The sequence below is a fragment of the Clupea harengus genome, chromosome 3 (genome assembly GCF_900700415.2).
Source record: "Clupea harengus chromosome 3, Ch_v2.0.2, whole genome shotgun sequence".
Taxonomy (NCBI): Eukaryota; Metazoa; Chordata; class Actinopteri; order Clupeiformes; family Clupeidae; genus Clupea; species Clupea harengus.
This window is the reverse complement of record NC_045154.1, coordinates 29848036-29864871: the sequence shown is the minus strand read 5'-3', so window position 1 is coordinate 29864871 and position 16836 is coordinate 29848036. Positions and strand designations below refer to the sequence as shown.

Here is a 16836-nt window from a genome sequence, read left to right as displayed (position 1 = left end):
CCTCCCTAGCACCATTCCTCCCTTAATTTGTCACCTGTGGTTTGTTTTACGGTATCATCATGTTAGAGTATCTTCGGCCATCTATGCCACCAAGTTTGTCATGTGGTTTACAGGGTAGTTGAGGTGATGGAGAGCTTAGCTTTTGGGTGGGATAGGGCCGTGGCTCTCACGTGGATATTTGACCATCTGGAATTTTAATGGTTGAACAATCAGGCTCTGAGGCATTTAAGCATAGAAGAGGACAAAACATCCGATTAATCCAGCCGCTGTGCTTTTTTTCTCTCCAGCTATCTGTGTCAGACATCGTAAGACAATATACATTTAGCACATTCATCTTGTTAGGATAATAGCCTTCTCTGGTATTGGCCTGAAGATATAGCATTACGATTGAGAAAAATCAGGGCTGAATTTCACATGAAAAACATTTTCAATGGGTTTCAGTATATACCGTTCTTGTATCATTTCAGTGAAATAATTAAGCATAAAAAAACATATTTTCCCCAGGTCTGGAATACACAGCTCTAACTGGACCCCAACCTGCTTCGTGTCCTCATGTTTAAGCTGCTTGATAGGACATCTAAAGCAGTAATCTGCTTTGCAGTAAATGGTGTTTGATGGTGTTTGAATCCTAGACACTCCAAACTGCTCTTCTGAAAAAATGTCAGCATTCAAATGCCCCCACCCTCAGACCTCCATACGAGACACAGAAAATGATGTTGTGGCTAAAGGCTTAAATAATGCAGAGCCCGTGTATTTTGTTTTCAACAGATGTAATTGCGAGTTGCTACGTGATGCATCTAGGCAGATGGAACCTCGAAATAGACTCAGGAAACAAGAGCATCCTGTTGGGATAGTGTAATGCCGTTGCAAAGCCCCCCATAGACCCTTGCGGATTCCATTTCAATTGGCCTGTTCCCCGTCAGTCCCCCTCACCACCTGTCCACAAGATGGAAGAGCTCCATGCTCCGCTTCCATGGCTCACTCGGACAGATTGCCACCGTGCTGAAGGACATGCAGGGAACTTATGAGACAAGTAGTGGATCAAGCTCACCATGTGGTTTTGTGCCCTTGCCTGGTGCTTCACTCAAAAATGCCTCATAACAAACAAAAAAAAAAATGACTATTGAAGAGTTGACCCATCGTGGGGGTTTTCAAGATCTGTTCTTTGTGTTCCACATAGTAAGCATACCAGGCGCGCCAAGGATGTTTGTGCTTATTGCCACCCTACACGGAACCAGCGTGTGATCGACACGGACACGCTTCCTCCCTCGCTCACAGTGATGAAGAGATCATGTTAAGTCTCCATATACTCCAAGGGGTTGAATCAAGCTCTTTTTGGCTGTTCTGCTCCCCCTTGTTCTGTAAATAAATAAATAAATAAATAAATAAATGACTCCCTTTCCCACTCCCCCCTTCTCTTCTCACTGTCAGCTTCCAAAGTGTGCCCCATATGCTCTAGCCGTCAGAGCAGGTGGCTATCTGCTGGAGCATAGGCTTTCAGGAGGGCCTGTTGTCAGGCGCTCGTGTTGGCTTCACCATCACTGTCGCTCGCCCGCACAGTAGAGCAGATTCTCCCTGCTAAGGGCCACGTTCACTTGCTTTCAAAAACGGATCCCTGCGAGCGTATTATTACACACACACACACACACACACACACACACACACACACAGAAGGCTTTGAATAATTTAATCTTCTTAACTTCTATTTTTGAAGGGGCTGGAGAGGGAGCGGTGACTGCAGGTAATCTCAACTTTCGATGACAGAATAATGATGATTAATCGGTCGCTATGAATCTGTCTTATGCAACCAGTTAGGGAGACGATTGCTCCGATGGGGTGACTCGGTATGACTGGTGCCGAGAGAGAATGGTAGAATTTGCCACCCACACTAATGTCTGCATTTGAAAAAAATCTGTGTTAGAAGTACAGTACAAATGCTCTGGAGGTTTGCCAACGTATCGTCAACTTAAAACATATCAGTCATATCTGCCCCCTCAGTGTCTGACTCACTGTACTGGGGAAGAGATGTACTATGCTATTGCACTGTCGATTGTTATCTCGGTGAAGTAGTGTTTATATTTTCAGGGTACTTCAGTTTGGGGTAAGAACTACTTCAAGAGCATTAACATGCTGCTTAACAGAAAAAAATGGTGTGCTTGACCTAAATATGAAATGAAATCTACTTATGAATATTTTCGCTATCTGTGTATTCTTCCCTTTAGATGATGACTCAGGAGCTTTGTGTGGATTTTAATGGCCATATTTAAAGCAGCAGAAGCCTGCCCTGATATGGAATGTGGACTTCAGTGATTCATGCTAGTTGCTCCATGAAGGACACTCAGTGCTTCAAATCTGAATAGATTTGAAGTTAAATGAATTTTTAATAAGCCCCTGGTGCTTTGACCCTCTTGATGAGTGTGTGCTAAATGCTAATCCTCAGCTCTTTTGTCGTTTGTCAGACAAGGGACGCTATGAGTCCTTGGGACAGCCAGCTCTGCCGCAAGAACCGTCCGGAGCCTCGAATGTTTCGGCCACCTTGCCTTCAGTGGTAGAGGCGTCTCCGCCGGTGACTGGTGCGGACGACGTGGCCAGGTCTGTCGGGAGTGTCAGACAGCAGGCGGTGTATTTATCGCCCGTTGAGACTCTGGCGGCGGGGACTGAAGCCGAGCCCAGGGCGTCAGTGCAGTCGGTTCCCACTTCACTCGGCAACAGTGACAATCCGACCAGTCGGAAACCCTCATTGGAGCCAGCTAGAAACACGGACCCTCCGTCCACGGCCCCCGAGGGGAATAACGTTGCGGACACCAGTTCAGGTAAAACAACACAAGTCATGTACACCGACTTTCAATACACCACACTTCCCAACTAGGCAAAACATGCCGCCATCATAAAAATTGTACTAATGATGATATTCACCAGTAAATGAGGACGATGTCTCCATGTACATCTGAAGTCAACCATCTAGTAATTAGTGCTGTGGGTGGGGATCTACTAGCATCTAGAATGGATTGGAAATACCCTAGATCTGGTAACTCATGAATGGCTGTGCAGATCCAAACAGAAAACCGTGAAAGGGAGAAAGTCACCCTTGCTCCGGTCAGTTCTCAGAGACATCCAATAACCCTATTGCAACACGTTTACATCACATCTTAACAAGGCCACACAAAATAAACTCCCATTCTTTTGATTGTATGATCAACTATTCTATCTTATTTCTCTGCAGAGGAGGCGCTCGACTACCCTCAAAATCCCGACCTGCCTACCTCCTCGCTGGCCTCCATCTTGGACCTGGAGGAGACGGACACGTCCCCTCTGGTCAACATGATGAGCTCCCTCTCCCCAGGCCTGTGGAACAGCACCTTCCCTGCTGCGGGGCCAGAAAGAACCTCGTCCCCAACCGTGTCTCCAAGCGGCACGGACACTGTGACCACAGACAGTCCCCAGCTCACGACGGTGACCACCACGACCGTAACGCCCCTGACTGTCACCACGACAACTTTGGCCCCCTCGGGCGCCGTGGCTCCGACGAAAGAGGTGGCGAAGACAACGAAGGAGGACGTCGTGAGGACGACAGCCCTGCCTGCCACCACCACCACCATAGAGCAGATGTCTACCTCTGCCAAAACTACTGCTGTGGCAACCGATCCAATCACAACCAAACCACCAACAACGACACCAACAACAACAACAACCACCACAACGACGACCACCACCACCACCACCACCACAACAACAACAACACCACCTCCGACCACTCTGTCAACAACAACAACCACCACTACCAGTGCTCCGACCACAATCATAAGCACGACTGTAAACAACACCTCAGGACCTACCTCTGGTGATGTCATCCCTGAAGCTGACACCATGTCCACCTCTGACAGTGCACCTCTACCTTGCAACATCACTGAGCGGGTGTTGGTTAAAACAGGTAAAAAAAAGCACCCCCTTTTCTGCTTCATTCTCAGCATCAAGTAGCCATGTTATTGTTCCACAGTTGCCTCAATAGGGTAGCATGTACCCGTGGCCATGATGGAACAGCATGTTTCCTACCTTTGATGTGTAAATATTATGTCATCACACATACCAGGATCTTAATAATTCAATACGAGTAAATAGCATTGCCACTTATGCTCACACACTGAATGTCAACACTAGCTTTGACTCTTGAGTGAACACACAGAGACTAAACTCTGATCTAATTGACTGCCTCCACCTCCTCCTCCTCAGTTTTGTCCATTCAGATGAAGGAAAACAGGCTCGAGCGCACCATGAAGCAGAGCCTGTTGAAGGGACTCTCCCAGGCACTGCAGAAAGCCTTCAATGACAGCAGCGTTCGAGTGCAGGTTGGCAAGCTCTATACCAGATTGCTAATGGATGAGATTCAGAGGCTTAATGTGTTGGTGGGAGGAATACATTTTTTAAACTGGCTTTTGAATGGATTAATAAAAACATGGGAACCGCAGTCTGTTAGGTAGACGTCTAAAATGACTCCTTCATTTTGATAATGTCTGGTGAAGATGACTCTACTTGCTTAAACGGGCTGCTGTACCAGCGAATCACCACTCGAGTGACTCAGAGGCAGAATTATACCAGTTAGAAGGTCAACAGGCGCAAATAACTGTTCTTTGTTCTTTGGGTGGTCAAGAGAGAGACGCTATTTCTGGCGCAGTAGATTGCTTAGTTGCTGAGTGGAATAAATCAAATAATAATAATAAGATATTCACACTGTGATCTGTGTAGATCAATCAATCAATTATCTCACCTTGCCTCCATCCCCCAGCGTTGTGTTTTTGTAGTCATCCAGGGAAGTTCTTTTTTTTTTTTCTCCCCGCAGATTGAGAAGGAGCTGTGTAACCCCTCCAATGTGACTCTGGGCTACTATATTGCGAGTGGGAAGAGTGTGTACATAGCCTCGGTGGTGGTGGATGCCCTGAACGCATATGGCTTCGACAAGCTGCTCACGGACATACGGCAGCATGTGCCCGCGGTGGAGGCCTTGCTCCTTCCTGTCGACCCCTGGCTGGACAGCCCAGGAGTACATCATCAGCTGAGAACCGGTTAGCAGCAGTGCATCATGGGAATTTTGAGTTTAGCTTATGTTTACTGATTTTTTTTTTTACAGTAGCAGTTTCACACATATCTGTTTTGTGTTCAGTCCTGAGGTTCGTCAGCTCGACAGACAACATTAAGTCCTGCAGCTTCACACAAATGATGGAGCTGCGTTTGGAGAACACTCTCGCTGAGGCTCAGGACAAAGTGGAGAACACCTTCGGCTCCCTCACAGTGGAGGTATCGCCACAGTTATCATAGCTCAAAAATAGACTTTCTCTCAAAATACAGATGTCCAGCCAGTAACATCACAATTAATAATGCACACTTCAAAAGGCGCAGAATGATTTAATAAGTAATGGCTAATTAGTAATTAATCTCTCCGTTAGAGATTTCCATATTTCATATCTTAAGAGTGAGTGTCTTCTGTGTGCTGCTTTAGATCCAGGGGGCGTACCAGGCAGAGGGGTCACCCTCTGTGTACCTCATCTATGTCGTCCGGAACGGGAGTGCCCTCCTAAACGGCACTATCTCCAGCGGTCTCCTCAACCAGCTGACCGCAGAGGTGGTCGGCTACTTCCTGTTGTTCCCACCACTGATCATCGCCGAGCGTGAGTACCGCACATCACCAGGAGGGAATTATGGGTGATTCCAATAGGGGAGTGAGTACGTAATCGGCGTGTTATCAGTTACTTTTGAAAAAGGGGGTACTACATTTAACAAACATTAACATATTTCTATCCATCTACTTTCATTCTGCCATTCAACTCTTGACTGAGTCATAACATTGCAGAATGTATTCAGATTCTTGCTTTTTCGTTTTGATTTTACAACAGATATATGACGAGGTGTCACACCTCAAGACAAAGGTGTGCCACTGTCTGAGATATCTATTGCACCCTGTGTGCTGTATTATGGTTTTTACTGCGCTTTGAATGGCATTGCAGACTGCTTGGTAGACATACAGTGGAGCACATGGGTTGTTGACTGTCCCAAGTGGCTTTCCCATTCCTGCATCACTGAGCAGAAGCACTTAACGCCTGCTCCCTCAGTGACAAACTCAGCTGTCACAAGCGAAGTCATTTTCACGAGTCATTTTCATCACACTTCATACTCACACATATTGGAATCTATGGCCTCATTTAGTTGGCTTTGGTTTGTTTATTTTATTTCAATTGATACACTTGCTATTTCTGAGCGGTGTGAAAACCGTTTGAGTTAGCAGCGAGGGAGTCATTACAGGAGAAATCCTGAATGTTCACCTCTTTGTCTGTCTCTCTGTCTTCAGCGCTGGAATACCACAACCTCAACACCTCCGTTGCCACCAGAGAATACTGGGTCATCACAGGTAATACTGCAAGTTACTCTTCGATGCTTTTTGGAACAGCTAACTAGACTGCAGTGATTCGGTATTAATGGGTTACGTAACAAATAGGCCCTCGGCCATCTCTGTATATTTTCGAAAGCTGTAAACTCTTTGAGAGCTTCTTCCCACCCACCCCCCCTCAAGTATTGATACATTATTCAGTGCTGCCTGACATCTGCTTCTGAGAGATCACATCAGATCAGAGTGTAGAGTGTGAGAGAGTGGTCTCTCTTTCGAGGGGGCTGCTATAAGGTTCCTCACTTCGCTCCTTTATATCACCGCCAGGGGAAGCAGTAGAAAAAGAAGAACCTAGCAACACCCAAGGTCATCTGTGCTCTAATTGCTGCTTTTGGGAGCTTGGAAATAAATCAGAGACAGATAATCAGAGTTATTCTCTACTCTTCCCAATTACCCGTTCTGTATTTTTCTGTTTTTCTCTCCTTGTGTTTCTCGCTCCTCTCTCTCTCTCTCTCTCTCTCTCTCTCTCTCTCTGTCCGTCTCTTTCTCCCAACCCCAACCCTCACTCCTGCCTCTGCAGTAATTCAGGATGTGGACAGCTCCACTCTGGAGGCAAGCTATCAGAGCTTTGCCAGTTTAATGGAGCAACGCCTGGCTGAGCTCTTTCTGGTGGCCAGCCGACACGGCCAGCGTTTCAGACGAGCAGCCACTGTCGGCGGGTACACCGTCCAGGTACCGTGAGATTTACAGGCCCGTCCATATATCATACACAGATGAGACAACGCTCTCCGTGTTATGTAAAGAAAATCCTATTTACTGCAGCCCAGTGAATGCCTCAAAGGGATCTTAAAGTCTGTATTTAGATCAGTATGAATGTGGTGTTTTGTAAACATGGCTACATAATGTATGAAAATGTGGATGAGTTAAATGAATAGTGACAAAGGTAATCGTTTAAAAAACGTTTAAATATTCATGTGCTTCCACCACAAGACAGTTTGAAAGCCAATGACAATGCCTTTTTGTAGATGGTCAACATACGCCGTCTCCCTGGCCCCAAGAACCCTGCTGAGATGACCTACTACGTCCAGCTGGACGGCGTGCCAATCTCCGGCACCTCCGCTGCCAAGACCTTGAACACGGTGGACTCGCAGACCATGGCGCTCACCCTGGGCTACTTTGTCCAGCTGCAGGCAGAACGTACGCAGCTCCCCCCTCCACACACACACACACACACACACACACAAATCACCCTTTTACTGCTTTAGCCTGATTTGTCAGCCTGGCTCCTGCTGTGATCAACGGCCCCAGCGCTGGAGGGGTGCAGTTGTTTCCTCCCTCCTTCCCTCTTTCCCTCTTTCCCTCCTTCCCTCCTTCCCTCCCTCCCTCCCTCCCTCCCTCCGAAACAGCAGTAGGGACTGTGGACTCCTCTTAGCGCTCCATCCCCAGGCTGCAGAGCAAACAGCGGCCAGGTTTACACACGCCTCAGCGGGGGGGGGGGCTTGGCGGCGGCCTGGGTGGGATGGAGGGAAAGCTCAGGCCTAGCAGACTTCAACCAGCAGTGGGGGCTTAATCCCACAGACAGAGTGAACACAAATGCTGGGCTTTTGGTCTATAATGAGCTAACTCCAGTGAAGAACAGAGACAGTGCTAGTGAGACAGACAGAGACAGAACAAGAGAGAGTGAGATGGAGAGAGAAACAGAGATAGAGACAGAGAGAGACAGTGAGAGAGAGAGAGAGAGAGAGAGACAGAGAGACAGAGAGAGAGAGAGAGAGAGAGAGAGAGAGAGAGGGAGAGAGAGACAGACAGACAGACAGACAGACAGACAGACAGACAGCTTGACAGACAGACAGACAGACAGACAGACAGACAGACAGACAGACAGACAGGCAGACAGACAGGCAGACAGATCAAGATGGCTTGTGACCATGAACCTGAATTACAGCTCTTCCAACCCTAAAAGCTTTGCTGCTTTAGTGTTATGGGCCAGCAGAGATCTCTAATAATCCACTGAATGAGTGTCTGCATTAAAGCCGCTCCATGTGGCGCTGTGTGGGCTGTAATGTTTGCTCGTGTCGCATGCCTTCCGACAGCCGTGGTGAAAAGCCTGCCGAGCAACCTGTGGATCATGGCGGTGCTGACGCCCGTCTCCCTGGTGATGGTCCTCGTCCTCATGGCCGTGGCCATCGTGTGCCGCAGGAACAGGTCCGTCTTCAAGAGCAGCGCCTTCAGGAGCTTCCACCCACGAACCAAGGTGGGCTTCTTCTTCTGTGCGCGATCACATTTGAAACTCAAAGTAATGGGCGATTGGCATCATCATTTTGATTGGCATCATCTTAGAAAGCCACAACAGCATAATAATCAAAGCCACCTTGAGTCCTTGTGTGTCAACTAAAAAATGGCTCTTTACTCATTTTCTCATTCAGACATCTTATCGGCGGGACGCCAGTTATCACCACCAGGTATCGATCTCTGTGTGTCGAGATGCATGTGGCTTCAGTGCATGTGGTTAAAGTTTAGACATCATCAGTCGTCTGTTCAATGTGCCATGGGGGAAATCAGCCAGTTGGGGGAGGAGAAGGAGTGGGGCTGTTCAGCTTGATCAATGAGATGTCCAATATACAGCCTTCTTAATTCAGTACACAGAGCCAGGAGCTATACTCATCCTCCTCTTGGATCTGTGTCAGTGTACCAGGGATGCTTTATGATTGCTTAGATAAAAAATCATTTTAGATTTAAATAGGTGCAGAGCTGACGCATGTTCTCAGAATGGACCGTGGAGGACGGGTCAAAGGCAGACTTTGTGGTAAATTCAGCAAGACATTTGGATTAGAATTTGAGCTGCTGTTGCAGTTGAAGTGCTTTTTTTTGAGTATGCAAAGTTTTTCAGTATGAATATTCAGGCGTGAATATTCATGAACGAGTATGCAAGCGTACTTTGTGGGATTGTGTTAATTTGACATGAAATGTGAACTCGATGGTTATTATAATCAGTTTGATCCCTTTTGATCTCCACCCTAGTCATCCCTTCCAGGGCTTTCTTGTACAAAAAACACTTGGAATGTTTTGAGAAAAAAAAAATGTACTTGACAAAACAGCCATGCTTATCAGCTTGTACAGAAAGAATGTGTGGTTAACTATAACGCAGTTCAAGAAAAAAATCCATAAAAACAAATAACAAATAACAAACACAATTTGAATAGTCTTTTTTACTGTGTAAGTAACTATATTTTAGGCTAAGTACAAATGTAACATAGCACATTAATACTTGTTCTTAAATGAGGGTCCAGATGAATGGTTATGATAGGATTGTGTAAATGCAGAGTATCAGCTACTTGTTTAGATGTTTACATTATCAGCAATAGTACAGGTAACAGTGAAATAGTTACTTAACAGGCAAACCTGCACGAAAGGTGGACTTTATGAACTTCATGTCTACTGTCCTCCTGTCAATCACAGTAAGCCCACAAAAGCTTTAAATCAATGTGTCCCGTCAGGTTGTTTGTGTTCATATGGATGTTATTGATTGCCTTGTCGATTTGTTTGTTTATCAGTCACATCCTTTTGTTCAGTCTACGCTATGATCAAGGCTGCATTTATACAGGGAATTACGATATCATTAGCACATCATTTTCAGTGTTAGACGAAAATATACTGTGGCCTTAACTTCTCCCAGAATATACTGCAAAAAACGCTTTTCAATTACTTAGGTCAGGTTGTGGTAATAACGATGACCTAATATGCACCTTACTGGAGCTCCAATTAAATGGCCACAATTACCTCAAGCCTCCAGGTAAAGCCTGTAATACATGTTTTTAAATAGTGTTATGAAACCAAGTGTCTCTCATCTGAGTTTTGACTCGGGTGGAGCCCGGCACAGCTCTCTCAGTCAAGTCAAGGTCAGACGGCTAGGCTGCATTCGGCTCCACTGGCAAGAGCCGTTAATGGAGCAGAATGGAGCGGACCACGGTGTCCCTCGCCGTTACTCTACTCAGTCTAAATATAGGGGAGCATTACTCTGGCAGAGGTGAGCGAGTGGTGACGACCTATTGATTTCTGCAGCCGAGTTGCGTCGGCTTTGTCCACGACACAGAAGCTTCGTGTGAATGGGCTTGAGTCTTCAAGCCCCCCAGCATGCAACAGACATTTCAATTTTCAACATCACGCTTTCAGGGAAACAGAAAGACAAAAGCTATGACAAAATATGATGCATGCTGTGTACACACACGAGATAAACTGCTCAAATCCCTTATTTAGCGTTTTTCTGTGCTAAATGTAAATGTATGCCTCATGCATGGTTAATGCATGTTGTGGCGTATAACGCTACACTGTTTATGGCGTGTGAAGAGAGGAGTGCATGAGGGGCATGAATAAGTCAGTGTAGAGACCCTCGACTGTCCGCTGCAGATGGAACTGCAATGAAATCCCTCTCCCCTCCCCTCCCCTCCCCTCCCCCCCAGTGCCACTATCAAGTTCCTCTCACTCTCTGTGTCCCGGGCTGACTCTTCATCTGCCTTTGTGTCACAGCCAGTGCAGGGTTTCGACTACGCCAAGCAGCACATGGGCCGCCCGGGCGAAGAGCCTCTGTCCGTCACCAAGGAGACCCTGGTCCTGTCCCTGCCCGCGCGGGACGCGGCCCTCTCGCTGGACAGGGTGGGGCACCAGGACGGCACGGCCTCGAAGAGGCCGCAGTCCACGGAGATGCAGAGGAGGTGAGGGGCAGCTGCCTGAGCACAAACACAGCTTACGAAAGCAGCAGCGGCGGCCGCAGCTGCAGCAGTCTGTATCCGCAGGAGAAGCTCGCGCTGTTCTTCAAATTAAAATAAAAAAAAACACTCGCCCACCTACACAGATCGCTCAAACATCTTGAGATAAGCCATTCAAAGGCTTAGCGCATTCAGTACCAGCAGCATTGTTCACATATTTATATATATTCAGTTTCTCTAAAGAGTGTATCCATACACACGCAAACTCATAAACAATAACTCAGATGCACACACGCAAAGAACACACACACACACACACACAGATCTGAAGGCTTCCTCGTTGCCGTGTAACCAAATTATTTTCTTCACGCTCTGCAGCATAAATAAAACCTCCCAAGGTCTTTTTTTCTTCCTCCTTTTTCGCTTTGAATTCAAAATGCGTAAAAATGCAAATTATACTTGGAGGAAAATGTATCAAGCAATAAACTGCGTTGGGCTCTCTCAGTGGCCCCCGGTATCAGAGACAGAGGCAGAGACGAGAGAGAGAGAGAGAGAGAGAGAGAGAGAGAGAGAGAGGGAAAGAGAGCATGCCGGTGGAGCCTGGCAGCTCAAGGTCAATCAGAGCAGCTCCGATGCATCTTGGCCGTACTCATGTCATATTGATATCGCCGGGGCCTGGCACGGAGACAGTCATGCCGTTGTGATCAGTGATCCCTGAAGTTATTGCAGCAGCTACTGCTGAAGTCAGAGCTCGTCTTGCTCACTTTCACGCTGCTCATTCAGGGAGGCTGTGATCACCAGGAATACAAATGCAGGCATCGCTGCTGCTGCTGTTATGGCTGCTGCTGTTATGGCTGCTGCTGCTGCTGTTATGGCTGCTGCTGCTGCTGCTGCTGCTGCTGCTTGCCAGTGCCAGTGCCAGTGCCAGTGCCAGTGCCAGTGCCAGTGCCAGTGCCAGTGCCAGTGCTTGCCTTTGCTGTCATGCCACACTCTGCTCAGGAGTGGAACGATTAAAAGAGGGAGCGAGTGCGCTGGAAGCAAGCTAGGGGAGCGTTATTATTTCAGGAGAGCAACATTGGTAAATGCCTTAAGAGCAGCCAGTGAATATGAGCATATTCGAATTAAATGAACACAAACATATACATGCAAAGACAATCAAACACACACACACACACACACACACACACATATATATATATATATATACACACAAATACAGATATGCATGGACAAACACAAACACAAACACACACATGTCAAAACACACACACACATGCACACATACACACGCACACATAGAGGAAAAGTAAAGCAGGCGGCAGCGTGGCAAGAGTAGCTGAGGCTGCCAGCTACAGAGTCATGTATGATTCAGAGCGCCCGTGGGGCTCGGAGAGGATGAGGAACTGCGCCCTCCTGTCTGCCCGGGTTAGGCTTTCAGACGCAGCCAAGAGCCCCAAGCCATGCGGCTGCTTCATGCAGGAGGGCCGCCGCGTTGGAGGGGTGGTGGGGCTGGAGTGTGTGGAATGTTCCACAAATACTGCCAATTAACAAGCGTTAATCACTGGAGCCTCAGTGGAGGTGGATGCATTTGAGATCAGGCTGGCGCTGTGGATTACTGAGTTTTTTAAAGCCTGCTGTGGGGGGGAGTTGGGCTGTGTTCTGGCCGTATTTTTAAGTGGAACCCGGAAGGTTTTTTTCGCCATTTCGTCCCTGGGACAGTGCCAGTGGAGGCGCTTCAGCATCTGCTCTCCCTGTTTGGGGCTACCTTGTTACACAAGCGGGGGAGCTGGAGCTGCAGCGGCACCTGTGGAGGTGTTAGTGTCACGCGCGATGCCACACCGCAGCCCGGTTAGCATGGGGACATGGGGGGTGGAGGCGGGAGGGATAGCACTTCCGCAGGCGTCCATTAACCCCCTCGAACATAATACTGTATGCAACGCGAGAGGAGCTTTTTTAACCACTGCCTCTGTTGCCATGGTTACCCACTGCAGGTTGCCAAGCGAGGACGGCTCTGTCTCCAGCAACGAGTCTGGGAAACTGAACACTGGCAGGAGCTCGTCGACACGGAGGGCTGCGGCATCAAAGAGCAGCAAGGCGGACGCGCACACGAGGACCGGTGAGAGAGGCAGACTCCCCCAGCGGCCACCCCAGCCGTCACTCTCAGACTCTCACCTAGCCATAAATGAATTAGCATGCTCTCATTGCACGAGCACTGGGTTTTCTTTCACACGACAACTGCACTTATCCAGGCACAAACACATATCTCACACTCTTACCACTATAGCCAACACACTTCAGGTAGACTGCTTTTGTTAAGTATGGGCCTGCCTGTCTACCCTCTCAAGTGATGTAAGAGGAGAAGTATCTCTTGTTTTTGCACCATCATGCAGGTTGCCATCACTGTGTGAAGTGAGAGACTTTTGCCACACCCGCAGTCCTAAAGCAACACTTGGCATACCCAGCTGTGAGCAGTGGTAAAAAAGGAAACAGAACGCTCAACAAGCGTGCAGTCCTTCAGCACCAAGGAAAACACTCCCTTATAGACACACACACACACACACACACACAAAAACACCCACACTCGTACAGATGCGCACACACACTCACACACACAAAGGAGGCTGCAAAGCTACATTTATCATTTAAGGCCGAGCTGAGAGTTCTATTCGGCTGAAGGGATTACTGTAATTAAATATTGATTTGACAGTGCTGGGTGAGAGTCTTTATGGGAGTAAAGTTTGCCTGTTACTCTCTGGGTCCTGTGAGCTCTAATGTGGGTCTTGGCTCCGAGGGTTCTCTCTCTCTCTCTCTCTCTCTCTCTCTCTCTCTCTCTCTCTCTCTCTCTCTCTCTGACGGAGAATACTCTCTCGTCCACAGAGCACTACGACTCCCTGACTGGCTCACTAAGACTCCTCTCCATCAAACCCATGGCTGCCCCGCCCACCTACTCCTACCCGGCCTCGTCCAATCACAGCCAGGACTCGGTCATGCTCAATGGCGAGGTGAGTCTGAAGTGCCTCTATCACCATGGAGACTGAGGTGCCTCGTCGAAAGTGCATTCAAAAGAGGAAGACAGGGGAAAAAGTTGGTTTATTTATACCTGCCCGGTAGCCAAAACAGTGCAGCAGCATCACCCTGCCTGTCTCATCATCATGAGAGGAGCCTCTGGGATACAAAAAAAATGTAAAACCTCACCGCTACAGACAGAGATAGAGACAGCCTCTGCAACATAGATGTACTGTATGGTGATTGTATTTGTGGATGCAAAGATCTCAGAGGAAGGAAGAAAAGAAACAGTGGCAGAATCACTGGTGGATGAAAAAGCCAGGGCAAAGGGATTAGGAAACGTCTATTCTACCGTCTTTTTTTCGTGCAGAGCACTTTGATGTGTTCTGTTGTCATCAAAGCTGCCTCTCTGACAGTCAAGTGCCAGCTGCTTCTGTCTGTAGCCCGATCCCTAGGTCCTAGGCGTAATATATTTACACACACACAAACAAACACACACTCACTATCACACAATCACACACACACACACACACACACACACCCACCACACAATCACACACACACACGCACACAAACACAAACACACACACACACACACGCACATGCACACACACACAGGCACTATCATATACTCTCCCACCCACGGACAAAAAGATGGAGTTGTACTTGAACGCAATATGACCCCTCATTGCCTCCCTCTCCTTAGGCGAACGTGGGCCTGAAGCAGAAGTCTGATATCGAGCACTACCGCAACAAGCTACGGCTCAAAGCCAAAAGGAAAGGCTACAGCGAGGCCGGCGTCAGCACCAGCAGCAGCAGTGGAGGCAGTGGAGGCCATGCCTTCAACCACCGCAGCGGAGACAGAGACAGGGACAGGGACCGAGACAGACTCAGGCGAGACAACGTGCCTCTGGACCTGGAGGACGCACTGGGCCCTGCAGAAGAGCGTAACCCGTCCACCTACATGAAATACCGCAGGAGGTGAATGTCAGTTATCCTGTAGGGTTGTCCCAGCCATGTCAGATTCCTTTTCGAGGGAGGAAGATAGCCTGCTGTACTGCACCTGGCAGGGGTTGAAATAGGCTGTAGAAGTAGTGTAAATGGACTGTGTTTTGTACAGGACTCAACAGCAGACTCAGAGACAGGGGTAAAGAGTAATCCAAAACGTTTTACTGATCGGGTTTGGTACACGGTAAGGCAGTCCAAGTTCGGTACACAGGTAGGCGGTTGTGGGTCAGGCAGAGGTACCAGCAGGGGAGAGGCAAAAGCGGAGTCGATTAGGCTGCCAGGGGTCGGTATCTCTAGGAGAACCCTAGACATGGAAAAATTGCTGGGACGCTAACAACACGGAGGAAACTTAGACGAACTGGCAACGAGACAACAGGAACACAGAGACTATATACACAAGGTGATGAGGGACAGGTGACAACAATCTAGGCGGGGGCAGACAATCAACAAGGCGGAGCACACACAAGGGCAGGGCGTGAGGTATCTGAAACTATAGGAGAGATGAGTAAACAAACAACACACAACACTGAGGAAAATATGATAAATAAAGGAAACATAACTTATGAGATCGGATGGGGCTTGACAAGTAGTAGACCCCAATGGTATTTCATGTCAGTGTCTACAACTGAAGAACTAGGGAGACAGAGCTCTGAAGTCTAGTCTAGAAAACATTGGAGGAGCTTTTCTTTCAACACCTCTGACCTCTGACAAGGTGACAAGGCCACCTGAAGTTTTTTTAGTTCCAGTTATTTGAAAATTGCACTGACGAATGTATGCTCCTCTCTGTAGCCCACTCCAATGCTATTTATTCTGTATGAAACACATTTATAGTTGCTATATTTTCTTTTGCCTTTAAATGTTCAGTGTGGTGTGCGGCTGTCTGAGGTGAAATAACATGACAACAATGATGATGGTTATGAAAATGTCAATAACATGATGCTCATATGAACATATAGTATGATTGCTCATTATGTTACTAGAGCGTTGACTGCATGTGAATGTTTTCCAGTGACTCTCACACCAGGGACCCATCCTACTGGAGTAGGCAGTCTCTGAATAGCACGAGCCCAGTGGAGACGGAGATGGACCTGCTGGTGATGAGAGAGAGGTCCAGGAGGGGCATCCGCAACAGTGGCTATGATGTGAGTGCTTTCCTTTTCTCCTACAGGGGTGCTTGCAGTATAGGGATACGGTCAGAGCTATAATATATATTAGTTAATATATATCGTGTAATATATGTATAGTTTCAAAGCATATATTTATGGTAGATTTAGTGAAGGTTGTAGCCTTAAGATAGCTGAAGGCATAGATGCAGACAATGTAACATCACACAAGGGCACTGCAGACATAGACATACCCATGGCCAATTTAGTTGTCATAGCCAGTTAACACATTAGCAATAGACTACAATATTATCAGTAGTCATTTTTACCCTACTACAACGAATGCCATGTCTTAGATAATCTTAGATACTGTCTTTCTTTACCACTTTTAAACTTTAAAACATTCTGTGCCAGTGGTGAAGAAAGACAGTAGCAGAGAAAGCCTCACGGATGCCATGATTATGTTTATACCCTTGTAGTCGCTATAGTGATAATTGTACGACAACTAGTACTGACTCTTTCTGCATTGTGAGAGAAATCATAAGAATTGTGTTGTGGTCGCATGACAGTAGCGTTGGCCTCGTTACCCTGCGGTGGCGCAGGGCGTAGTGAGCAGAGCGGCCCGAGCTGGGACCGG

General features: G+C 47.5%; 1 protein-coding gene across 3 annotated transcripts in view; it reads left to right on the top strand.

The window, feature by feature from the left end:
* Window positions 1-16836, top strand: part of kiaa1549la (KIAA1549-like a) — a 32503-nt gene that overhangs the window by 9042 nt on the left and 6625 nt on the right. For 2 of the 3 annotated variants that reach the window (XM_031565329.2, XM_031565328.2), the window contains exons 2-17: window positions 2460-2813; window positions 3224-3931; window positions 4231-4346; window positions 4838-5060; window positions 5159-5292; window positions 5495-5663; window positions 6341-6400; window positions 6957-7108; window positions 7402-7573; window positions 8470-8630; window positions 8803-8838; window positions 10904-11088; window positions 13074-13198; window positions 13960-14084; window positions 14795-15069; window positions 16106-16238. In XM_031565329.2, coding sequence (XP_031421189.1) covers window positions 2460-2813; window positions 3224-3931; window positions 4231-4346; window positions 4838-5060; window positions 5159-5292; window positions 5495-5663; window positions 6341-6400; window positions 6957-7108; window positions 7402-7573; window positions 8470-8630; window positions 8803-8838; window positions 10904-11088; window positions 13074-13198; window positions 13960-14084; window positions 14795-15069; window positions 16106-16238 — 3128 coding nt within the window. The remainder of the gene's footprint in view (window positions 1-2459; window positions 2814-3223; window positions 3932-4230; window positions 4347-4837; window positions 5061-5158; window positions 5293-5494; window positions 5664-6340; window positions 6401-6956; window positions 7109-7401; window positions 7574-8469; window positions 8631-8802; window positions 8839-10903; window positions 11089-13073; window positions 13199-13959; window positions 14085-14794; window positions 15070-16105; window positions 16239-16836) is intronic. The other variant, XM_031565330.2, reaches the window with a different exon arrangement.